This window comes from Dufourea novaeangliae, unplaced genomic scaffold (genome assembly GCF_001272555.1).
Source record: "Dufourea novaeangliae isolate 0120121106 unplaced genomic scaffold, ASM127255v1 scaffold16, whole genome shotgun sequence".
Taxonomy (NCBI): domain Eukaryota; kingdom Metazoa; phylum Arthropoda; class Insecta; order Hymenoptera; family Halictidae; genus Dufourea; species Dufourea novaeangliae.
In genome coordinates this window covers 1,008,261-1,035,271 of record NW_015373891.1, presented here as the reverse complement: position 1 = coordinate 1,035,271, position 27,011 = coordinate 1,008,261, and the positions used below count along the sequence as shown (strand labels likewise).

The 27,011-nt window shown below is 41.4% G+C and overlaps 1 protein-coding gene across 1 annotated transcript; it reads left to right on the top strand.

Moving 5' to 3' along the window:
* The first annotated feature begins 2,907 nt into the window (after nt 1-2,907).
* On the top strand, nt 2,908-26,979 carry LOC107188293. Its single transcript, XM_015576569.1, has 6 exons — nt 2,908-3,000; nt 8,317-8,418; nt 11,338-11,589; nt 14,269-14,478; nt 18,250-18,396; nt 25,737-26,979. The coding sequence occupies exons 1-6, from the start codon at nt 2,908-2,910 to the stop codon at nt 25,800-25,802; spliced, it is 870 nt and encodes a 289-aa protein (XP_015432055.1). The 3' UTR covers nt 25,803-26,979.
* Nucleotides 26,980-27,011: the final 32 nt, after the last annotated feature.

The window sequence follows — 27,011 nt, the reverse complement described above, 5'->3', positions numbered from 1 at the left end:
GTACTTCCGGTGATCAGTGAGGGAACTGTCGAGAGTCCCGGATTCTTTTGCGCACCTGGACGATTTCACGATAAAGTAAACAAGTATGATATGTGGCAGAAATGTAGGAGGATTGTACTATGGGAAGGAATTTTTTTGTTGAAATTCGTGGCTACATTAACAACAATTTAACCAGTAGGGAATTCAATGTAGTTCCAATGTGATATGATATATATTTTTTATCTTCTGTGTTGTCGAAATGGGAAAAGATTGTGGGAGCAAATATTGAATAGTTTTTAGAATGGGTTGCAAATTATTTCAAATCGAACACGGAAATAGGGGACCACTTACTGGCACAGCTAATAGATAATACATTCTACTGCTTCTTGCGTTTACTATCGTCATTTCTGTGCAAACATATGTAGTTGATAGAAATGAACTCTTGTTCGCGAGTATTAGAGCTTCGAAAACCTTGATGCTTCAAGAATCATTAATATATTATTGTTAGGATCTCGTGTACATATTGCTTAGAGAATATTAAAGCTGAACAATTAACTGAATGAAAATTGTGCAAAATACGTAACGCTTATGAATAGACTGCTGATGTTTTTGCAATTATAGCATCCCGTAACTTGGAAAGTGCAATAAAGTAAAGATTTTAATAAAGATTAATATTACTTTTGTGTCATTATTAACGTTGTAAAGCCTCTAGTACAAAAGTCAAAATTCTATCCCATTTTAATTCTCAGATATTCGTATCTAAAATTGTGAATTTGCATAAACTTCCGCAGTCTACTTATGAAGCGTCGCGTTTTCTTCAGTAATAATACCAATTAGAAGCACTCAACGTGAACAAGTTTACATTGACGGCGACGTAAGTGACGAATACGAAAAATTTCAATAAGCAGTTATTCGAACGAAATATTTCCGAACAACACGAAAAAAAAATACTAAATTTTTAAATTTAAACGCAGTTTTTTCCGCGACGTGTGTAGCAGGGACTCGCAAATTAATCCTTTTGAAGGAACGCTCGACAGTTTCCCGCGTGTTTTCGCATTGTTCGATCTTCCTCCTCGAGTTCCTGTTCGGAACAGAGCATTCGCGGACGCGCAAGAATCGCCGGAGTGAAAATCTTCGTGAAGTGGTTTTCGGGCCAGAAACAGGACGGGCTCGAGGAGAAAATCGAAACCTCGCGAAGAAAAATCCGTTTCCCCGTGCAACTGGTGACATTCACTCGGGACGCACGTGTTGTTTTTTTTTTTTTCGTCATTTTGCCCGAATGTGTCATTGTCGAAACGCTCGATTATTTTCCTCTCGGAGCGAAGAACGGTCCACACCTGTCACAGGCCTTTCCTTTCTCTCTTGGATACGAAAAGTGCTGGCCAATTTTCTGCGACGGTCGCCGCGCAATTTCGAAAGTAACGATTCTGTGACATGTGTCCTTTTCGTTAGCTACCTTGGAAATAATCTCCTAATTGTTTTGATAAATATTATCGTCAATTTACATATTTCATGTATAACTTAAAGATGATTTTTTAGAGTGTAGTTTGAACGTGATTTTTACAACAGAGGCAAATTGATAATTGAAATTGCTAATATTCGACCTCGAGCGGCCACATTGTTGCATCATGGGTTAGAGAGACGTGCGTACTGAATCCATATTGGCTGGAAGTGTCGCCACCATTGTTTTCTGGCTGCTCGGCTACTGCAATTATAGTACTCGTTTCGGCGTCGAATCGAACGGCAATACCACTTGAATTTCTAGCTTGCTACGGGCCGTGCGCAATGAAAACTAACACGTTCATGACAAGAGCTAGAAAAGTTGCAAAATACTCGAACACTGTCGTTAACAAATCGATCGTTTATGGAAAAAGAATATTTTCAACTTATCTGAATTCCATGAAATAGTAAGCCACGCTATCTTCTATATTCTCGTCTTTTTTAAATCTTCGAACATTACAGGTAATCACACGTTTCCCCGGCAACATTGTACAAAAAGAAGGAAAGTTACTCGCAACCGTTCCCGTCGGTAAAAAGAACATTTCTTTTCATGTTTCACAAGTAACTGTAACAATTCTAGACAATTAAACTAAAGAAACTGCCTTTTTCGAAAGAAAGTACGATTCAGAAATTTTCCTAGAATTTCCAGCTTGATTGTACTAGAATATAAACCAATTTCAAACTCCTCGCGTACACAATGCATAATAGATACCTACCTGTAATAATTCTAGACAATTAGACAAAAGAAACTGTCGTTTTTCGGACAATAGTATGATTCAAAAATTTTCCTAGAGTTTCCACCTTGATTATAAATATAAACAATATTCAAATGTCTCGCGTATTACATGCATAATAGATACCTGTAACAGTTCTAGACAATTAGACTAAAGAAACTGTCTTTTTTCGGACGAAAGTACGATTGAAAAATTTTCCTAGAGATTCTAGCATGTTCATACTAGAATTTAAACGAATTTCCAATTTCTCGCGTATTAGCCGCGTAATAGATAATGAAGCGTAAATTGACAGAATAGCAGGTAAGGTAATCGACCAATGATAAAACGCCGCGTTCGTCCATCTTTCTTCGAGAATCTCCCGGCGTTCAAGATGCCAACGGCATTCTCGACTTTCATTCTGGTCGAAAGTGATAGTTTCGAACGTGTATCCACGCTCGAGAAAGGAGAGCCATTGCTCCTCCCCTCCCACCTCCGCGAATATCACCTGGCCTCCCTCGCGTTCTCCCGTCTTTGTCTTCGGAATCCTCTCGACCGGTTTCCGGTCCATCCTTAAAAAAAAAAATTACGGAACATCCAGCACCTTTCTCCTCTCCCCGTCAAAATTCTCGACAATCAAACATCTCGGAAACGACGCAGCACCATTAACGTGGTCTTTATTTCGTTTCCAGGTACATACAGTCAATCCAGCCGAACAATGAAGTCCACGCTCGTCATCTTGGTGGCCGTGCTGTGCATGGCTTTGGTCAATTCCCATCCGGTTCCCGAAGGAGAACGTCTTCGGTCCGAGGTAAGCGTCGAGCAAAAGAAACGAAACAAAAAATACAACGACGTTCACGAACGTCTTTTCTCGTGAGCCAGAGTTTGCAAGAAATCGTTTTGAATTCGATTCCAAGACTGCCTTGGATATTACAGGGACGCTGCACGTTTGAACTCTATATATAGTAACTTCGAGTAAGCAATTCGAGAAATAAGTTGATCATGCAAACTGGACGTGCACCTTGTGGGGAACAAAGGTGTATTGATACAGGAATGTCGTGCAAGCTGGCTAGTTATCGAACGCATTTTTCCTCGGCCATTGAGGCTCGATAATTGGCCCTAGAGATTATACGTTATGGCCGTTGGAAGGACTACTACTCTGGCCTTTCGACCTGGACGCTTGTTTTTTTTTTCTTCTTCGCTATAGTACGGTCTTTTCGTTAGTTTGGATTCCGTTTGGAATTTGTTTGAAATTCGTTTGAAATTCGTTTGAAATTTGTTTGAAACTCGTTTGAATTTCGTTTGAAATTCGTTTGAACTCCGTTTAAAGTTCGTTTGAAATTTGTTTGAAATTAGTTTGTAAGTTGTTTGAAGTTCGTTTGATGTTCGTCTGAAACTTGTTTGAAATTCGTTTGAAGTTCGTTTGAAGTTCGTTTGAAATTAGTTTGTAATTTGTTTGAAGTTCGTTTGATGTTCGTCTGAAACTTGTTTGAAATTCGTTTGAAGTTCGTTTGAAGTTCGTTTGAAACTCGTTTGAAATTCGTTTGGAGCAACAGGTATTCCTCAGTTTGAAGTGGTCCCTTGGACTGATGTTCTTGAGGTGAAAGATTACGCAACGATCGCGTTACGATCGCTTTCTCTGTGTCACTGGGCCGACAAGATGCGCGTTATCGCCCCGTTTGTTTCGACGGGTATCGATCAACGATACCCGCAGGAACACCGGAATCGGAGAAAGTCCACGGTTTCCGTTTGCAAAATTCCCTCCACGGTTCCACTGTGACAAGCACTACCGTTTAATTACCGACGATAACGTAAATCGTGAGGAAGGGGGGGCCAAGATCGTTGCGAAAGTTCTCGCCGTCGATTTCGATGTCCGGTTAAACAAACGGGAGCCGATCGTTGGACCGAGCCGATCGTTTCGGTGATCGGAGATGATGATGTTTCACTTTCTTGTTCAAATCTTGTTGCCACAATTTAAAAATTTTCAAAGTAGAAAAAATGTTTCGGTTTACCTAAAACTCTTTCCTGCTTCTAAGAAAATAAAACTTTTCCATTTATGCGAAAATAAAAGTTTCAGTAAATATCCTTCATTTTACAACTGTATTATTGGTACAGAAAATATATATTCATAACTAATTGAAAATATTAATAGTTACATTTACCCCGATTATTCTCGTATTCTCTGCTTTTCTTTGTTTTCGTAGCAAACAACTGCAAACGGTTATGGATCGATTCCTCGATCATCCACGCTCGCTGAACCGTTCGATTACCATTTTACGACACGGGGCAAAGTGTTTCGATGTTGTTTCCTGTCTACCGACAAGAGTTCGCAATCGACGACCACTTGACGCGTGAATTTACCGTGAATTCGGCAAACAAATCGCGAAACGATCGTGTCATCGATGGAAATCTCCTTCGCCGCGGTGTAGCGTGATCGACAGTGTAAACACTTCGGATGCTCTCGACAGATGACATTGACATCTGCGAACATCTACCTGACGCGATCTAGCATTCCCTCTTGGCGATGCTTGTCGGATAGTTCGGGGAATTCGGTGGAAAGTCATCGATTCGTATTTGGCCTTCGCGAGCAACGTAATCGTCAGGGTAAATATTTGAGGTGCTATCGAGAGTGACATTATCATCAGGAAGTCTAACGTGATCGAGTAATTGCATTTGGTAGTTTTTCACGAGAATTTATCTTGTACCGATGAGTTAATGGTAGGCTAGGCTAGTCATCGAAGAAACCTAGCTGAGGAGAACAATTCTCAGTTTCGGTCATAGACGTATAATATCTAGCGTGGGGTCTGAATGTCTTTTGTGTTCAGACCGTGTCAAAAATTAGAAAGAGATGCAGTACAGTCACCAACTTTAATTTTTTATCGATACCATTGCTGTTCTAATCTTTTTCTAACGACGTGATACGGTGAAGAAGTCTTCGTTGCTATTGCGATGGCTATCTTTTCTTAGATCTATCTAATATCGAACGATTTTAGGGGAAAGGAAGTCCCCCAGATTCTCCCCTAAAAAGGTTTGGCCTTCTCCGATCTTTTTCAATTCCAATTTATCAGGGGTCGATCCGTTTATCCTTAGGATGGGTTAGAAAACACAATAGACTTTTATGCTCGGACTTACTGGAACTAAACTAGTAGAAGAAAAAGACAAAAGGCCTAATCAATCTCACATACATCCTATTGCGAATTCTTGTCACGAGCGTGACAAGAATGATACAAAGGAATCCCTTAGATTTCAAGCGATGTGATTGGTTAGATTAAAGTCACATTCATCCAGTATTGGGAATAATATCATCGTACACTTGTCTGATTGGTTGTTACTAATAAAGATGAAGATATGACTCTCTCTATAAGAATCAACAAATCAAAATCATGTACGTTAATTCCTAACACTGTTAAATGTGACCACTAAAAGCAAAAATAAACTTAATTTATTTATCCCTTTTAAATATCGATAAATTGATCTTATTACCGATTCTTCATAAGAGATCGATTCTCAAGATCGATCCGAACTTTATCTAAGATCAGCATCACTATCTCAGAACATGCTTTCTTTCTAATATTTCACATCTATCATTTGGTCCCTATGCCGTAGGCACGAGCATCGAGTTTGGAAACTTTCTCGTCGTCGTAAATCTTTCATGACGCGCGATCGACCGCGTTACTTGCTGGTAGCGATTCCGCTGGTGGTGTTCATAACGAAACGAGCAAGTAAGCGTTGCCAATCGCGTCATGCAGCATAATCGAGTCGGCCAATTAACGTAGTTCTTTGCACTGGAAGCGGAAGGTCGTTCAAGGAACTGACGAATCGTCACGCACGAAAGTTTTTGGCAGCCACACTGGGTCGAGGGTGGGGAGGCGTTTAACGGGAAACGGTTAGGCAAGCTTCAGTGTCGTTTTACGAGCGATGAAATACACGGTCCAACGAAAGGACCGGGACACGGCCGACCTGGCTCTCTTCATCGGCTCCCCGACACTTTCACTGGCCGCGAACACTTGCTGAGTAACGCCGGACACTTTCTTCGGTCGATCGATGCCCAATGGAAAGCGCGTGCGTAAGCGTACTACACGCGTGTCTCAAACTCTCTTTGATCTGCGATTCTCAGGGCACTGGTGGTCGCCAGCGGTTCCCAAACGTTTTTCTTCTAACGCTACCGTGGCGAATAGAATACTTCTTATTCGGTGCAGCGTTGAGTAATCCACTTCTTTACTGGAGTTTGTAATTTTTCTGAAGAAGTCAAAACACTGTACCGTCTGAATGATATTTAATGTTAGCTTTCAAGAGAATTAATTAAATTCGACATTCTGTCGAAATTAACCCATTTCTAACCTCAGTAAATTCACTACACGGAAAATGGCAGAGTTGTAGGATTTTCGAAAAATGATGAAATAAATAGTAAGAATGAAAATGTAGCGGAAAAATATATTAATGTGTAGTATAATGCATCCTCTAATAAGATTGTGAGAATAATTTCTGTTGGTAAGAAACTTGACGGGAACAAAATATTTTCTTGGAAGTTGCCTATATACAACCTTGTGAAGGAATCAGTTAAACAATCACTAAATTTTCATCGAAAAATTATCGATGTTCAAATTGCTACAATTTCGCGGAAACAAAAATCGTGCAAGAGAGGCGAAATCTCTACCTTCGCTTTCCTATGTTGATTTTTCTTGAAAAATTTTCAACATCAAGCGACCCTACAGAGTTACAAAATTTTATACTTTTCATTCAAAATGCAATAAAACGATCAACAATCGTAGATCAACTTTTAAGTGCTCATTGTAAAGGGGAGGATTTATTCTTCAGATTCATAATATTTTTTATGGGATACAGAAGCGATGCCGTTCAGTTTCTCCGGAGATTTTAACACGTGGTAATACAGTAGCTTCGGAGACTTCAACGCGTGGTCGAGCGCGGCTCTGCTCTCCAATCGCTCCCAAAGAATTCGAGCAAAAAACATCATTCTAATAAACCCTTTCATTCCCAAATTATATAACTACTATTACAATTTACAATTTAAATACTATTTACAATTTTCATATCTGAACATACGGAAGCATTGCCAACATTTGTATTCCTTTTGTAACTTTGCTAGACATGGTCGTATCGAAAGGATTAATAAACAATACAAATCATCCTATTCCGTTAAAAATACCCAGAGAAAGGGTAACGCGATGCATCGCGTGTTGAAAGTAACTGAAAACGTTTCCTGGATCATCCATAACCGCGGCTCCGTCGGTAAAAGATCGATCATTCGAAAGTATTCTTTGCCTTCGGCATTGCGAGATGATTTCACTAGAGGTGAAATCACACACAGGTGATCGTAATAGGCAACCCGAAAAAAAAAATATCGCGAACAAGATCATAACGCGCAGGAACTAATATCGTAACAGGCTGTTCGAATATGAGTGGGGTTTCAGGAAAAGTGAACCACGACAACCGGGTTGAGCAACTTTTGAGTCCGATGACCGTTCATTTTTCCGAACGAGTGGATTAATTTATCGCATACTTTGTTGCGAAAACCAAACGACAGGTTTATTCACACAGTGATATTTTTATCTGTCCTATAATTATACTAGCCGTCGAGTAAATAATCTTGCCCGTAACAGAACTATGTACGGAAACCTCGTACAGTGAACTGTAGCGGCACTAATTCTCCGCTCTTGTAACAATACGCAATCCACTCGTTTAACTCCGTAATTCCGTACAGAGGTTATTGTTGTGTACGCAACATTGCTGTTCCAGCCATTTCACGAGACCATATTTCTTATTGCCGGTAGTTTATCGTTAAGCAGTTACGTCTACACTGTTGAGTCCTGTAATTTGAAAATTACTGTCAGCAAGTCGTCAAACACTCTCGATAGAGATCCTTCCTCGACGATTATTACGCAACCAGGCGTTCAGTTAACACTCTCGAACACTTTCAACGGAACTACGTACTTCCTTATTTCTGTCAAATGCTACTACAGTTATGGCCTACCGATTTCTGTCTCTCGATTCGAATAGGATAGACTCGGGATGGAATTGAACAGGGGATTCTAACGACGGACAATTTAGTTGGGGGAGATGATGATCAAAAGACTTTGTAGGGACAAAAGGGAAAAACTTTTTTCAGGCACTCGATCGGCTGATGGTCGTCGAAGCCGACAACGAGACCGCCCTAAGGAGCAAACGGACGATCGGTATCCTGCGTGAACTCTTCCCCGAAGCTTCTCAGGTGAGCCACTGCTGAACAGAACGCAGTGAAATCCTGCAGACGGCCAGGACCATTCGAGACATCCATACCCTTTATCCCAAAAAATTCCTGGGTTCAGGGACCAATTACCAGGGGGGGGGGGGAATAAAGAAGAGGACTTTCGACGTCCTTGAGATTGTATCGTAGGAAGGGAAACGTGGAGACAGTCGATTCGATAACGATATCTTTAGACAATCGAGAGAGAAGTTTGTTTCATCGAGACAGAAATTTCTTTGATCCCAACCGAGAAATTTTATTCACAAAAAAGATCGATTGTCTCGATACATCGGGCGTGCCATCGAGGTACGATTCAATTAGAAGCAAACTATTGTTCTCGAAATAAGACTATAGATTCGAGAAAGTGAAGAAAAATGTTTCGAGGCAGAAATTGTTCACGCCGAATTGGTATTCGTCCCAAGTGTGTTGCGCGATTCAAAGTACATTCTATGTTCCATCGTTTACAACACATCCCGATTGCTTCATCGTGCAACCATGTAATTTATCATTTCAATCCCTGCCGCGGGTCTCAAGATACAATCTCGAATCGAACTAAACCGAATAGTACTGTCATCCACAAACGATCCAGGCATCGATCGCGTTCACCACGTTCCTACCCACCCCTCGGGGCCTCCCAAACCCACGACTATTAACACCAGGGTCGTTGATTCGTCGTGCTCAAAGAACCTTGATTTCAAACTATCGAGTACAACCTTCCTCGACCGTCCACGAAGGCTAGCAACTTCGGAAATTTCGTTGTCAATCTCGAAATGTCGGGATCCCACGAACCTGGACATGTCACATCTCACACACAAAAGGACGATAGCTCGTCGACTAAACGAAACAAAATAACACGGGCTAGAGTTCCTCGACAGTGAAAACGAAAAATAAAAAAAAAAAACAAACAAACAAAAATAAATACACAATAACAAGCATAATCACAACGGACAGAGAAATACAATGCGATCGTGAGCCCACGAAAGACCCCAAACGGTCCTGACGACGATCCTACTACGATTAGGAAAAAAAAATAAAAAATAGACGAAGCAGATCGCGATCGAGCCGATCTCGGTCCCAGTGACGAGTCAGCTAAGAGCCGTTGCTTTTCTAGATGATCGAACAAAAGGTGAACGCGATTGTCGCGGAGGTGATACGCGTCCTCGGCCCGACCTTGCTGCGGAATTTCCTCGGAAATAACGGGCAATCCGCCGCTGGTGGTGGTGGAACCGGGTCGAGCGACGGTTCGACGGCGACCGCCGCGTCTCCTTTCGACGACGAGGACGAGGATACCGGGGTTTCAGGGTTCAAGTCGACCAGCTCGAACGGCTCTAAGGTGTCTATAGCGTTGCCAACCTTCCCGCCTGACGAGGACGTGGAGGACGTCGAGACGACAGCTAATGACTCGTCGACCACCACCATGGTGGCATCATCATCCTCTGGTGAAACGACCACGGGCATCAGCAACACGCTGGCGTGACCGTCTCGCGGTCAGCTCGGTAAAACGTTGGAGGTCAATGAACACGAGGTGTCACGAGAGTAAACAGCAATTTCAAATGGCAAGGATGATCAGACCGCGCAATCGGGACTGCTGCGGGGAGCAATAGCTCTCTATTGTCTGTCTCTACCAAACCACATGACCTTCTTCTATTTGTCTGCTAACTCTTCGTCTTATCTATGTTTTTTTTTTATGCCTCTGTCATCTTCTTTTTTTATTGTGTGTGCGTCTTGTAATTGTGGTCTTCTTTCTGTCTGTCACCACGTTGTCGTAGTGTCCCTTTTCTTCTGTACTCTTCTTGGGCATCGTTACGATATCCCTTATGTGTCCACGGAAAGGACGAACCTATGCGCATTTGGTCTAGTCTGTTATACGAATGCTAACGGCAAATGATCTGTAGCGCTCTCCTGGCTTTCTTTTGTCGATCCATTCAATTATTGATTCTCGGCTCGCTTTCGATTCACATTTCCAAGCTTCATCGGAGACGATCCGTATTCAGTGATCGCTCTTAGATGTTCCGTGTAATATACGGATGACCTTTACTGTCTCTGCCAAACTCGTCGACGTCGATACGATCTTTGACCTCGAGGCTTTTCACCGTTTCATCGACACTCTTCATCGTCATTGACTCTTTTTCTCTGTTTCTTTATTTCGACGTGTGCTTAGCTTCTGTTCTGTGTATAGATGATCCATCAGTCATTCTGTCATCGTCGTTCGGTGCGTTGGTTCGCGAAACGTGCAGAACGAGGTTCGAAGGTTTCATCGTTGACTCGAAGGTATTCAAAAAGGCCTGCAGAGGAGCCGATAGAAATATCTGTACTGATCGATGAGTGAACGGTGAATCGATAAAACCTGAACGATTTACGATACAGAAAACGAAACGCGTCGCCACCGATGTCGAAGTGTCTGCAGCCCCTATAAACGGTTCCGCTTTGACAGAAATACACCCTGTCGATCCAGCGATTCCCAACGAACATACACGAATTCGATACCCAAGATACAATTGGGAATCGTTGGTCTAATCAAGTAATCAAGTTCTCAATTCAGTAGCGCTTCCACTGACGTTTATCGACTAATATACGTCGACGCGTGTCCCGGACACAAGACACCGCGTGAACACGCGTCGCACGCTTGATCTCCTCCGAGCCGAATATTTGGCGTGTTCCGTTCTCGATCGTCATTGAATCATGGAAACTGACACGAATAGAGTTGGACATAAATTATTCAGACGTCATCTGAATTCACTTTGAAACCCGTGGGTGGATCCAAAGCAAATCTAGATGACCTTTCACGAGAAGACGTTTCCCAGATGTGTCAGATTTCAGTAATTTCCATGGCGATCGATACGACGGCGAATCAAGTCTCGAAGCCAGTTTCGAAGAGGTCGACCGTGGAACTTCTGGTTGCAGGACGTGAACCCGGAAGCAGAGGACAGGGCGAACGAGGTAGCAGCCGAGTCGCAGAACAACGAGGTTAAAGTGCAGTTTGCGGACGAACAGCCGAGCGACGAGGCGGCGCCTTTGACGCCGTTGGACGAGGTGGAGGCTGAGGACGACGAGAACAGGAACAAGAGATTCTTGAACTTCGGCTTCGGCGGGGCCGCTGGCACTTCCGGCGGTAGCGGCGCCGGTTCCGGCAACTTTCTCTTCGACATTATTAGGGTAAGTTTACCGTGGACTTTGTGTATATTACCCTTGTTCTTGGTCCCCTGAACGAGTATTGAGTGAAAAGTAGAGGGATTTTCTTGATTTTCATTCGATCTTGTCGGAAATACGAAGGGAGATTCTGATGAACATTTGGTACAATGTTCGAGTAGGAATTTCTTTATTTTATTATATAGATTTATTAGCAATCGGAACACATCAATCCTGTAAGCTAATGCGATGATTTATGAACTGCGAGGTTCTGACTTGGTTAGCCTTCTTTTACGTTTGCTGACCATTTTCTAAGTACGAATTGAGCAACGTATATTATTAATTTTATAGTTTCTTTTAATAGTAATTGAGGCATAGGCTTATCTACCATTTTTCCGTGAATCGTCTAAATCGTCTAATCGTTACTTCCCTAATTTTTACATTAGTACTGTCACTCACCGGTGGTCGTGCTGTCGTACAATACTTTTTTTTTGAAGGAAGCTTCTGTATTAATTGATTAATATACCTTCATGTAATTCATTGGAGCTGCGAGTGACAAAAATTCTATATTCCAACTTGTAGAACAAGACTCACTTGAAGAAATAAATTTGTTCTCTATTTTTCTGTTTAATTTTGCATTGTTTACTTAAACAATACGTAAAAAAATGGCAAACTTAATAAGTAATTATACGTAATTATATAAACAGAAAATAGATCATACGATTTTACACCATTTATAGAAAAACAGCACATAAAACAATTTTTTCAAATTCATAAAGAAACAAATCAAGACTTTTTAAAGGGCATGTTACTTCATCTTTGAAAAAGATTGGTTTTAGTTGCATTACTTGTCGCTAACTTTCGTTACTCTGATGGAAACTTTGAAGTCGACTACCTCGAAATAGCATTTCGGCGTATGTGCCCTTTTTTCATCGACGGCCTCAATTATAATTGTAGAGTATAACTGAGTTGTGAATGACACGTTCGATGAACAGGATACACTTGACAGCCGACTCGACCGTTTCGAGTATAGTTCAATTTGTCGCCGGTCCCTTCCCTTCGTCGCGAGCTGAAAAAAAAAAACGAGCGAGAGTGAAAAAGTACGGGGCTTTGCGTCAGTAAACGCAAGGACCGATAGCACGACACACGACCGGTAGATCGTTTAATATTCAAGTAAGAGGCTGGCACAACCGACGACGGCAAGGGCGCCTGCTCGTGGCACCAGGTGAAAGTCTTCAACCGAATTGCTGCGTTGTGTGCCGATCTATTCCAAGGTTCCTGACCTAGCCACGACCCGACCTCCTAGAACGATTACCAACGATTATAGGTTTTTGTTCCCTCTGAACGTCACGAAAAGTATAAACCTTTTAATTCTAAATTTTACCATAGCTACGATTACATTGAAAGTTATTCGATTCAGAGGATTATTTTCACGACAACATGTCATAATTTTGATACTCTGAATGTTATGAAAGTCTAAGAGATTCCAGTGGCTAGAATTCACAAGCTGTTGAACGTTCTGTTCAGCTTTCAGTTACAACCACATCGTTCTTCGTCTAATTGCCCATCCGACTAATGAAAGTAATAAGAAGAGAATAGCCCTAGAAAGTAATCCGAGGAACGTAAAACGCGATTGAAATTCTGCTTTTACAATAATAACGCGATGATTATTAGAGGTTTCTCCTATTTTATTCAACGAACTGGTTTATCTATCCCCCCTGCGTACGCGGGTCCATTGTCCGTGCACCGCGAACAGCAACATAGTCGACTGAGGTGGTCGAAATGACTAGAAACTGGTCGATAGATGCCTGCCTTTTATGGAGTCAGAAATCTAGTCACCGTTTTCTTAATGCCGCGAGACCTACCGATTCTTCTCGCATGATTCGGTTTCCCCTCGAAGATTTATGGTATTCTGACGATACTGAAATTTCAATAATTAATGAAATTCATAATCAATGAAATTCTTCTCATAGAATTCAATTTCCTCTAGCAAATTCATAGTTTTCTCAAGGTACTGTAAGATCAATAATTGGTAGATGATACGTTAGAAACTTCTGAGAATCGAATCCTTTGCAGATCTCTGAAACTGTTCTGGAAAGATTCGATTTCCTCTCGCAGATCCATACCCCTCTCAACATATTGCAAGTTCAATAATTGATTGAAGATAAATTAGAAACTTAAACACAAAAATCTTCATTCCACCCTCATGAAAACCACCACTAATCGATACGTTTCCTCTCAAAAACTCTGAATCTAAACCTGGATCCTCCACTTTTCATTCAAGATCAGTAAATCAGCGACAACAAAGACCCCGATCCTCCTCGCGGAGAATCTCCATGATCGTACCCTCTCCCAACCATCGAACCAACAAACCGCGTAACTAGCATATATATATATATATATATATATACAATCCCAATAGTACGATCGCGAGGCAAAGGACAACAAGGAAGATGTCGTTCACGCCATCCCGTGTTAAATAAGAAATTTTAGCCGCTTTGCAGGAACACGCTGCTGTCGACGAGAAATCAATCGATCAGGCGGACGGGGGACGGAGTCGAATGATCGCCGCACAAACGAAAAAATAAAAACACGCTCTTCTAAAGCAAAAGAACCAAACAAAAAAATAAACAAAAACCAAAAGCTAGGCTACATCCCGAGGAGCGGATCAGTAAACGAAAGTTTCTCGTCTCTGTTCTCGTTTAGCAAGCGGCCGACGGGGCGGCAAGAGCGGCGGGCACGGTGTACCGCGTGGTGGCAGGTACGCAGAGCCTAGGGCTCGGCTTAAGCGCCTCCCGGGACTTGGGCCCGGCTCCCCAAGATGCCGCCCCTGCTGCCGCTCCAGCTGGTTCCTCGGCCACGGCGGGATCCTCGAGCAACACACAGGCCGCGTCAGGAGCCGGCAACCTACCACCGGTACGCCAATCCTTCCGAGCAGAGCCGACAGGACACTGCCGAACTGCACTTATCTCCTGGTGAACGGAACCGTTCGCAGGTTCCCTCGAACCAACGTCGATCCTCGGCAATCCCCCCTCGCCGAGGATCGTCGAAGATCGAACCTCGTCGAATTCCGTTTACTCTGGCTTCTTTCACTTTCTCTCTCTCTCTCTCTCTCTCTCTCTCTCTTACTTTCTCTTTCTCTTGTACATTTATTAATTTCTGCTTTAGTCTTTCACTGACACTCTCTCTGTCCGTCTGGTGGGAAACTTGGTCCCCGTGGGCCACTTCCGGTGGCGAATACTTCTTTCGAGGTGGATATGTTTGACGTGTCATTCTGTGATCGTGATACCGCGGTGGGTTTATTGGGCAATTTTGGGGAATTTTATTCGTGTGTTTTGTATGTTGAAAGGGATCGATTTGTTGGTCAAGGTCACACCAGTCTGGTGGCGTGGCTCACGCTTATGGGGAAGTGACCTTGAATCACCAGTTGATTCTGTTTTCAGTGTATTCGAAGTTTCTTGTTACGGGTTTCGTTAAGTCTTTACCCACTGGTTCTTTGTTCTTCATTTTTTTTTAATTAATAATTATTTAAATGGAGTAGGGTTGACTTGTCGATTTTATTTTTCTATTCGAACTTTCTGTTACGACTTTCGACAAGCCTTCTCGGAGTTTTATCCTCCATGGTCACCCGGGATCCAGGTAAACTCAACGAAAGTTCAAGACTTTATATCTCTGTAGTCTATATTTTATCTACAAAACGTAATGATTAAAAAATTATGATTTTTTTTAGTGAAAAACTCACTTTTTTTTGTAACTGTTACTTTCATGACGTTTTTAAATATGTTAACATTGAAATTTTTACAAAAACCGCGGTCGTTCCATGTTCCACTATGCTAAAAGTGTATTCCATAACTTTTTTAATTCGATGGAACGAATACTAGTTCCATAAAAAATGTTTGCAGAATAATATTTCCTCTTTCTTTAATTCTCACACCTGGTCCCATAGATTTGGCCGTAAATGTATATTTTCCTGGTTGTTACAAGTTGAAGTTTAAAAGTTGAAGTGTAGAAGTTGAAATATAAAACTTTGATTATTTAAATCAGCAAAAATGGAGTTACCGTTAAAAGTTTGAAATACCAGTTTTATTCATGAGGTGAAAACTCTTTATTCCAGTGCATTTTGCACATTCTTAAACAACTTGAAGACACAAATCCCTCAATCAAATAACAATATTATCTGCAAAGAGATACGTTACGAATATAAAGAAGGGAATGAAAGTAGCCAGTGACTCGAAGTGTCTAAATCACCAATGATAAATTCGATTCTTGTTCTACTTTCAAGCCCCACAACCGTCACTTAGCGTTAACGCGCTCGTTTCAATGCGGAGCGAGTTTACCACCGATAGTATCTCACGGAGGTCCCTCCGAAAGAAGTAATTCGCACGTCTATAAACTATGAATCGTGTCTTTAACAGCTCGATGCACGACGGCCCATCTGTGTGCAGAGTATAATAGCTGCACTCGGCGGTGTTTGATCTGCACTTAACATACCTGGCACGTGACTAACGAAATCGTGGAACGTTTGTTGCTTGCTCCCCTGTCTTTCTCTACTTTTCGTCATACTTCGGTGTACAAAAAAACCTCGGTGAGTGTTCGAAGGGTCCTCGGCACTGAACATTAAATATTTCATTAATCAAAGGCCATAAAAACAAATCTCATTGGTTCTAGAATTTCAAGCTCTATAATTGTGTTAAAACTCATTAAAAAGTCAGCTATACACCTGAGTACTTCGAACACTTATTGAGAATTTACTGTACATTCTCTTGTTCGTTCTCCTTGATCGTGCATGAACCACCCCCGCCAGAATCTTCGCTGTCTGTAACTCCGGGATAGGCGGACTCTTGAAACAATCGAAATAATTTCAGGAGAGCCTGGCACGCAGTGATTTCCTAGTTGCATTGTGCGCCAGGTTTTAGTCGTAACGATGTGACTAATTCCGAATGGGTCACCGAAGAGACACACGCTGTTCTTATTTTATAACCTGTTGCCTGTCACTGCTACTCAGAGTTGGATAACATAATACCTGAGTGAGAGTTAGCATTGTTTGGAACTGTATATGAGACTCGAGAAAGTTAAAAGATTCGAAGCACCTTTACGACTCATATATTTCTTAGTGTAACAGTCGACCTGTTAAGACACTGCTTGCTCAAAATCAGTAGAACTTTATGTCCAAAATAAAGGCATAATTATACACCTTTAGTGTCAGTCAAAAATAACGTTCAAAGCTCAAGGAACAGCGTGTTCGTTTAACCTTCATCAGGATAGAACGGACAACAGCCTCAGAAGCTCTCAGCCCAAAATAGTTAAAATTTATAATTCTAGAATATTTTACTTCTTTTAATTCAATTTATTAAATTGTTAATTATTTATTGCACTTATTATTATATTGAATTAATAATAGTGCCTCAGAGGCTCTTCTATCCGAACGAAGGTTAACGTGTCGCCTTCAGTCGCCCATCGCGAACCCATTTAACATCCATAATCACCATCGTACCCTCCAACTAACAGTTCTCACGTAAGTGTAACCTGTCACGAAAAGTATGAAGCAGCCCCCCCAAAGCCCACTGCAATCGTCCAGAAGCACCCTTATTCCAATCGTTTCCACCCGGCCAACGGTCCCGACGCGACACCGACAACCACCGACTAAAGACTCTCATTCGGCGAAGCAACTGGCTGATTGGACATCCCGTCCGATTCGACTTGGAATCACATCGGCGGCCATTGATCGAACGCCGATTCTCTCGTTGTTGTGATCTCGTACTCGTCCATTGCACCGTATTTCTTAGCTGTAGTTAATTCGTTGCTGCTGGATACGCACCGAAGACGACGGGCTGGCAGACGATTCTTGGTAGACTTCTAGCAACGGTATTGGTAATATTTTCATTAGACTTTTTCATCGAAGGTTCAGTTCCACATCGATTATATATGTGCCGTTGAATCGTCTGTCTGCACGTGGGAAATTTTAGTAGCGAATTGACGCACGTTCGTAGCACCTGTGGCGCCTGGAAAGCGAATGATCGTGATTCGATCGAGGAAGGAGTAAGTATCGAGGCGTGCGTCATGCTGCTACAATCTTCACAGTAATATTATCGTCTCTTTGGGTCCATGGTAAATATGTTTCTAGTATCGATGCACCTGTAGGCTGTCCATACTGCAAGAATCGTCGCTACGATCATCTCTGGTAACACGTTGACGCCCGATATTTCGCCTAAATGGCTTATAGTCCCTGCCCAGATCAACGACAATGGGCGACAACGTGTTTAAGAATCTCTTCGTTTGGATATTGACATTTTCTTTGGATATGCATTTTCTTGTTATAATGATCCTTGAAACGTATGGACAGCTGATTAAGCTACCACGAAACAATGTCACGAGCCGAAGGAGCGCACGTAAGGATCGTAGCAGCGAGATCGATGGATCGTAGCCGCAAGTAGGCATTCAGGATTTAATAGAGCACCGTAGTGTCGGGAGCGCTGGAGCTGGACGTGGAGCTGCTACACACTGCAACTATTGTTCCCCGTTTATACAGAATACGAAAGAAAATAATAGTAGAACGTTCACGCAACGATCGATGACAAAGACAAGATCCGAGCGGCGTGTCTTTTATTCACTCTCGTACACTATCCGTGAACGAAGAAATGTCCATGAATGGTATCGGGGCTAACCGATGGTTTTGGTTCTTTGCAGCTGGTGGCCGGAAGCGGAGGACAGGCTAGCGCCGGAGGAATTGCTGGAAAGACGGAAGAAGTCGCTGAGGCGGTGCCTGGGCCAGTTACCAGGCTCTTCGTCATCGCGAACAGGGGAATCTCGAACCTTATACAGGACCTTATCCTCGTGAGTAACCTTCATGATATGCTAATGTGGGATATATGGGGCAGATAATTTATTCGAATAATACGCAATGAAAAATTGCAGTATCTAAGGATATCATTCTGAGGTTAAACTGTTTGTAAAACGTCAACTAATTCTAGGAGTATTATTTTATTAGAAAAATTGAAATTTCCATGTTGAAAGGATTATAAATGACGAAGTATTTTTTTATCTTTCATTCGTTATTTGAAACTCTTATCTAGATAAGGAATTTGTCCATCTCTGAGATGGGAGTTATTATAAAAATTATAAATACTAAATTAATTTAGGTAATTGGATACTAATTATAAAAATTATAAATACTAAATTAATGATTCGAAACGAAATCCCACGGTCGGAAAGGGTTAACAATTGCAACAGGAAACCACGTCCAACTCAAATCCACAAGTAGTGCTACTCACGAATCAAATTTCAACCTCTTACCAGACTAGCTATCTCCCATTGGCGCTGGTAGAATAACGGAAGAGAAATTCGACTAATTTATAAAAAGCACAATCCACACGCAGTCTATTATTACTATTAATTCCTGATTAGAACGTACACAAGTAACTCCCCCACAGGTATCCCCGTTACGACCGTACTCGAACGTTTAAAAAAATTAAATCCACAAGGTGCCCGCGATCGCGTAAGACCGTTGCCATTCGCGTTACGTCCATAATACGTTTTGCGTAACGAGCACAAAAGCATAAAACGGTCCTTTCCATCGGGGTACGCATATAACCGAAAGGACATGAATGAAAATCCGTGCTGTGAAGCGTTGCAAACGGGACGGTCGGTTTAATTCCGCGGCTAGAAATCGATTATGCCAATCCGAGCGTAGAGGCGGATAGACGACACGGATAAGGGACGAACGGAGTCGTTAAATCGTTACGACACCAAAACAAGCTGCTTTCCACGGGATTTTTCGCCCAGATACCGTGACCGAACTGTCTTCTCCGACAAAGCGGTACGAACTAGCTCGAACGATTCTATCATAATCGCGTGATCCAAACAGGGGGGGGAATTGCTCGCGAGGGTCTGCCTTCTTTACGTGGAAATACGTGCCTACTTTTCCAGAAACACAGAGAAGCTCCTATTGCGTTCCCCTTGTTATTTATTTTTCTGCGTGTTTTATTTACGTAATCGATTTGTTCGAAAGTGAAACTACCCACCAGGACGTTATCAAGATCGGACTACGAACTCTAAGATTCGTTGGCGAATAAGAAACGCAGAAAGAACGAAGTCTATTTATTCCCCTTGAACAGACGCAATGCTGCGTTCTCTTGACGGTGTTTCATTGACCCACGTGATCGAACAGGAACGTGATCGAAGTAATTTGTTAGAGGGAGAGAAAGATATACATGAATAGAATCGCGCTCTAGTGTTCGGTTTGGAAGTGGAGGTAGTAGATGAATCGATTAGCAAGGATAAGTACACATGATCTACTTGGAAACAGCGCAGCAAGACGATTATAAAGTAACGAGATAATTAACTTGTCCGCGCCATGACCTGTTCTTATGTAGCGTTTAATGCTCAGGCTTCCCGTGGCGGTCCGTCCGGGAAAGAAGTACGAGGCGTGATGGGAACAAGTGGCGGAATAATCTGATTAGCGGCGACGCAAATTAGGGGAACTCGCGATGTAAGACGAGTATAGTCGCGACAAAAGAATTTATAGTTCAGAAATTCGTCTACGAACTATGAAATCGGTTTCGCGGTGTAAATTCGATCGATTCGATATATTGAAACTCTGTTTCGGAGACTGAATTTAAATCGAAATTAACACTGGAACCACCCAACATGGACATTTTATTATTTCTAACGCGTGGGTAAAAGGGATGGCTTGTTGAAAACACGGAAATTGATAAATTAACGAGTTTTAGTTGCTCTAACCCTTTTTCGACCTGAATTATTTCTTTCAAGAAAACTAAATATATTCTTGCACATAGTTATTTCTTAGATGTCAGAATAACAGGAAAATTGAAAAACAGGGAATAAACAGAAAGATAGTTTATAAGCGAAAACGAATATTCATTAAATGATTCCTAAATATTATTGTCGGGAATACATCCATCTAAGAATAAAAAGGTGAACTATACGATACGAAGCCATGTTGAATCTTCAGATTCATGAGTTATAAATGCTAATTAACTTAATGATAAAAAATGGAATCCTACGATTGAACAAGGTTAATATTTTTTCCTAAGAGTCTACGAACCAGTCCTTTCGACTGCTTCAGCAGTTCCAGTGTTAAACATTCGAATAGGAATTGTCCTATTTAACAATTACAACATTAGCGACGCGAAACGAGTGTCACCGTCGTAAGGGAAACCGGTTCAATGAGAGAAGCCGCGAGGGAAACATTCTAGATTTCAACAGAAATTCGCGAGATCGGAATTAAATTCGTTTCGGGATCGGCATTTTGGCCGAAAGTCCAGCGAACAGCACCGAGGCTTGTCGTTCTAGATATAAAACCGGCCGATTACGCAAGCGCGCCCCACGTCATGATCGATGGAAAGCAAAAATGTAAGCGACTTTCTCTATGAAATAGCTCGTCCATTTGCCGGCTGACTTATGCAAGCAGTCGCTACCTGCCACCTGGCACGCGATATTGCCAAGGCAGCTAGACGCCATCCAAATTCGCGAAAATCCTCCACGTCGCCGGCGATCGATCATTCGAATGGGGTATTTTGATTTTTCTCTCTGAAACGTTTCGACGGTAGGTCTATGCAAGGGTGAAAACTTTTGGCGCCGATTGTATGTCGCGTGCGCTACGCCACGACCGTAATGGCTACGATATACCCGGTGAATGCGTTTCTTACATTCACCGGACGGGTACGGAGTCTTTCATATAAAGTGGCCTAAACTAGTTTCTCTTAGTATCGACAGATTTTGGTACGAAAGGAATGAGGTGAAGGGTTTTATAATTAATGTGGAGGGAAAATAAATATTTAGAAGCAATTAGAGGATTACATAGAGTATACAGAATATTATACGATAAAGAACTACTAGAAATTTATACTAATAGAAAATTCAGCAAAATATTAAATATAAAATGGTTTTCTCACATTTTGACCGCACATAAAACAGAGAATATTGAGGATGTCATCTTAACCCTTAATAGTTATTTCAAAATTATGAGACTGATAGTATGTTATATTTTTTTATTTTGAAGTAAAAAATGTCGATACTAAACCGACTTATCTTTAAAAATTGTTTCATATTATTAAAACGCCCGAACACCTATACCAGGGAAGAAAATTACTTCTGGCGCTTAGTTAACTGAAAAATGGTCCCAATACATGCACTTCATCTAGATTTTTACGTTAAAACTCCTGGAAATATGGTTTTCTATATTTTTCTTGTTAAATTATTTTTGGAGGAAGTGGTTGAATTTTTCAACCAAAAATGTTAAGATCTTCTTTACTATGAAATTACGGATCATTACAGATGAAAGTTAGATATTAATTTTCGATAGAATTTGACACACTTATAATTATGTACCAGTGCAACGCTGGGAGTTAAAGGGTTAAAATAGCCCAGATAAATGACAAACCGACGAAATGAAAAGTGTAAGACCTCCTAAATTGAACTCGGCTCTACACAAGTAAATAATTACTAGCTTCTATGCGTCGGGTCTATCCGCTAGCGTATCGTGGCTCGCTCTCGCGTGCCGTGAACTCCCAACGAAAGCGAAACCGAACGACGAAAGAAGCCCGTCGAATTACCTTGTTAGAGGGCGTTGATCGCGAAGCCGCCACAACATTCACCGATTCTCCCACGATCACAGAATCAAAAAACACTTCTCTGTGTGCCGACAAATGTCGCCCCTCGGTAAAAATCGGATTATTCACGATCCCATTTTCGAGCCGATCGACTAATTGATCGATCTTGTGGCGGCACAACGACCAGATATTTCCCGCGACTTTCGTTTCGACTCGAGTTGAAATCGATGAAAGCGACGGAAAAAGATAATGCTAAGAACTCGTGGGGAATTTCTTCTGGCGTTTGACAGCGATACCAACGAGTTTTGCCTGGTCGTTTTTCGTGTTGTCATTAAATAACAGTTTCTTTGAAGCTTGGTAGGAAAATTGTCCAGGAGAAGGTGAAGGAAGAGTTAGTAGCTACCTCTAGCTAAAAGTATTCGGTGGAACTAAATGACTGGAGTGGAAATTGTTTGTGTGTTAAGACGTACACTGCCGTTTATAAGTATTAAGACACCCGGCTTGTGGAAAGTACGATGTAAAAATTATGTTCTTCGCCACTTTTACTGCTTTATATTGGCCAGGTCTTGTCTGTCGAAGTTTAATATTGTTCAAATAATATTTATTCCAGGCCAACAAGAATTTCATAAGTGCTTGTTACATTTACTTTATTTTTTATGAGCCTTTCAATACTTATGAGCGTGAGTTTACAATAGGTGATCAAATTATTAGAGCCACAGTACGAAGAATATGTTTTTTTCTGTACTTGCGTAGAAATAAAATCATAATATGAAGGTTCCCACACTGGAAAATTTTTAATTAACGATTTTCTACTAAAAATACTGAAAAACATGGAACTTAACTTATATAATTATACAAAATACAGTTAAAATCGTGAAATCGACAATTTATGCAGGTGGCTCTAATCAGTTGATCAGTCCACTGTATGCGTTCGTACTTGAAATAAGTAGAAACCGTAAGTCATGGGCAGACATGTTAGACTTCAAAGTCCTATTGGAGAGCACGCACACGCGTTGAATATTCAAATTCGATTTTCTCAGAAACGAAACCTCGTATAAGAAATCCTCATTCTCCTCACTTTTCTGCACCCAACAAACTTCTAAAGTCTTTCTTCTCGACAACAGACTCCTGTTTGTAAATACTTTAATCGCATTTTTCGACGCCTTTTTATGCGAAGAATTAAATTACTCTTCCAGTCCTACTCTTTTATACATCTTATCTCGGCGGGAAAAGTGACACAAGTAAAAATTTTTCACTTTATTACGTGGAATATCTTTTAATATGTAGATCCACCATCCAGAAAAATCACAGAAGTCGAGTCCAATACTAGAGATGGCACTAATGTCACTTTGCTACGTACTGAATCTGAGTTCCTTTTCATACACCTGAAAAAATTACAAGTTCTCGACTTGTGATACTTTTTTCACACACATACCATAACCACAACAATTACTTAAAATTCAATGCAGGTAAACTTTTAGTAAAAATCACCGCGATTTTTATATCCCGTCGAATCTTGAGCCTCGTCCTCACTCAAGCAACAACGTGCCACTTTTGATTAATACTCCATATTTCTTGAAAAAATCATCGCTTGTTGTCGAACATTTCCCCAGGTTTCTTCATACTCCTATTGCTAGCAACAAATGCATCCTTGAAACCACAACAAAACCCAATTGTACTTCAGATTACGCTGCTTCAGAGTGGACAAAATATTTCTCCAAGGTGGTGTTTGTTGGAAATATTTGGAATAAAGGCGACAAAAAGTTCCTCGTGGTTGCTTCAATGTGAACAAACTTTTACAGGAGCCTCAATGTCGTTATCAAGTTTCTATTTGACTCCGATCTTTGTAATACAAAAAAATCCATATTTGCATAAACATCCGCAGTCTATTTATGACTCGTCGAACACAGTCTACTTGGAGATAGCAGAAAATAATCGTGTTTCCTCGGTGTAAAGACGAGACTCAAGTTCGCCGTTGTAAACAGTAATCGTGTTCATTATACGCAACCTTCGTCGAGCGGGTTCGCTGACGTCGTCGGCTGGAAAGCGTTCACGCTTCGCGCATCACCGGGAATTCTTCTGCTTCCTAGCAACGACTGAAACTCGGAAACTTCGTTACAGACTCCGTGGATCGTGGCAAAACAATTCCGCGATCGTTCGTCCCGCGCGAGCAACCGCTTCGATCGCCGATCGTTCGTTTTTTACTTCATTCTTTTTTTTGCACCCTAGACGGTGAAACTTTGGTCCCACGGATAAGAAGAGTCGAAAGCGGTTGGTGCTTGACTCCTGTGTTGAGAGTGTTGCGAAATTTCTTTTCGCGGGAAATAGCTGTGCTTTTCCTGGCGGAAATGAAATGGAAGGAGAAACCAACGAGTCAGAGTAATTTGAATATTTGAATATCGGTCACCATTCTTTCAGAGATATCTTATAAATGAAATACATGAAATTTGTATAGGATTTTATAAGATTAGGGTCATTGATACAGATGTGGATGTTTGTGCAAATGTAGAACTGTGTGGAATAGTCTGCAGAATTTTAGAATCAAATAGAAAATTTGTTTAATGAAGCAACAAAATGTTCATTGACTGTACTTGTGCATCACATATGATGCACAACATTGGAAATAAGATTGAAAACTTGCAAAACATTCTCAAACCCTTTTGTACCTTGAATGTTAAACTGTCCTTCACGCCATAAATGCTCGAAACACACTGTCTAGTTATGAAGAAGTCGGTCAGTGTAGCGGTAATAGAATAGTTGGGGAGTGTTATACTCCGAGGGGAATCTAGATATTTTTCTGAAAATTTATTTCATTCACATCGATCCTAGAGAATGAAAAAGTTGTACTAAATAATTCTATTCCATGACATACAGGGAGATTCTCATAAATAAAATGTTTTATCGTCATTACGATTAGCAAAATCAGCTCGTGAAGTTTGGATAAACTAATTAAGACCATGTTACAGATAAAAAATGCATTAGAGAGAAACGATCAGAAATAGAAATGAAATCGAAAACTGAAGTACTTTCAAGTGTAACTTTTCCGTACAATACAGGCATTATTAACACCTAGTTACATTTGTATAAAAAAACTTTTTCAGTGATTATACTTCCTGTATCCACTATCCAACACAATGACTTATCTCTAATCATCCCGTTCCTCTACTCGGGTCACAGTCGACCCATCGACAAAACTGTTTATGCATTCACAAAACCTAATATAATAAATGAGGTCCTATTATGTGTCACCATTGACCCAGCCATCAACTTTGACGGTTCTTACTTCAAGGCTAGAACAGAAAGTACTGGTCCTGAAAGATACAGTAAATTCTCACTGAGTGTTCGTAGGCTTCTCGGCACTGAACATTACATATTTCATAAACTAATGGCCACATGTAGCTGAAGGAAATATTATTAGCTGCAGAATTAAAAAAATCTATCACTGTGTTAAACCTCATAAAGAAAAAGTCACTGAGAAGCCTTCGAACATTTACTGAGGATTTACTGTATATCTCAATGCAGTGATTCCAAGCTTTCGCCCAATAATTAAAATGATCGTTTCGTAAAGATCAGGTATTAATTAATATCTCGTGTGTTCTCTAGCGCCTGGCGGCAACGAGCGAACGCATCGTCAACTTCAAGGCGAGACTGATCACTTCCATCATCTAGAATTCGGCGGGAAAGGAATAGGGTGAGGAAGTACAAGAAAAGATTCGAAAGGTCCTGACACGTTCGGGGCCACGTCGGAGCCATTGCCGAGCCGTTTAAACGTCGCAGGAACACGGGTACGACGTTGGCAACGTGACCCACAGCCAGCTCTCTGTTGCCCCCTTGTCCCCGAGGTCCGAAGTACCTCGTCGATGCTCGACACGTCCTCGTAGACGCGTAACCTCGCGACATCACGATTTCGATATCACGCGACAGACCCGCGACGATCCTCTCGTTCTCTCTATCTCGTCCTCTCCCCCCTCAAAACTCAGTATCGCTGTGTTCTATTCTGTTCTCTGCTTCCTATTTTCATGTCCTCCAACGTGTTTCCGTGAAACTTCCCCCGCTATTCCTTTCTAAAGGTACTCTTCGTCCCTTGTAGCGTGTTCCCTAGTGCCCCCCCCCCCCAATATTCACGTTTATACATATAGCGTTTAAAATTATGTTCTCACGGAGATTCGACGACCACTGGATGAATTTTGCTTTGTACCTTTCTAGAGCACCTGAACTACGCCCGAGAAATTGGCAATCTGACGAGTGATTGGTTTTTATATTCGCTGATACGTATTATCTAGAAATGTTTGCAGTATTGTGTTCATACGAATCACTGAGCTGAAATCGTTTAGATGTTAGTCGTACGAAATGTATATCGTCCAGTCGGTGTTCCCGCGTCGAATCGCGCCAAGCCAAGAAGAAACTTGCGTGGATTTGTATATAGCTCTTACCGGAACGCAACAGTGCCAAGCATTGATTGTTTTATTTTTTTTTTTTTTTTCGTCCTACTTGCAGTTAGCAGCCCTTGTTCTCCTTGTCTATTGCTTCTCTAAGGGTTGCTAAGCGCGTCGACTGCGGTGAAACTGGAAAAATTGCTCAACAGCTTGAAATCCAATACGCAGATTATACCGTATCATGATAAACAGTCCCGAGAAACTCTGTACCGTCTGATTGTAAACGTTCGTAGTGTATGTGTCACCCCAACCGCTCGCCATAGTCGACTTGAACCGGAAACCGCGGATATTTTCTTCTCGTGCTTTCCGATGGCAGGAAAGCGTGAAAAGAAAATGACGATCGAACGATATTCCAGTCAAGGTGTGTTTATCCATGAATTGAACGCATTTGTCTATCTAATGTAAATCGTCCCTGTTGTTTTGTAGTGTAAATAAATAAATA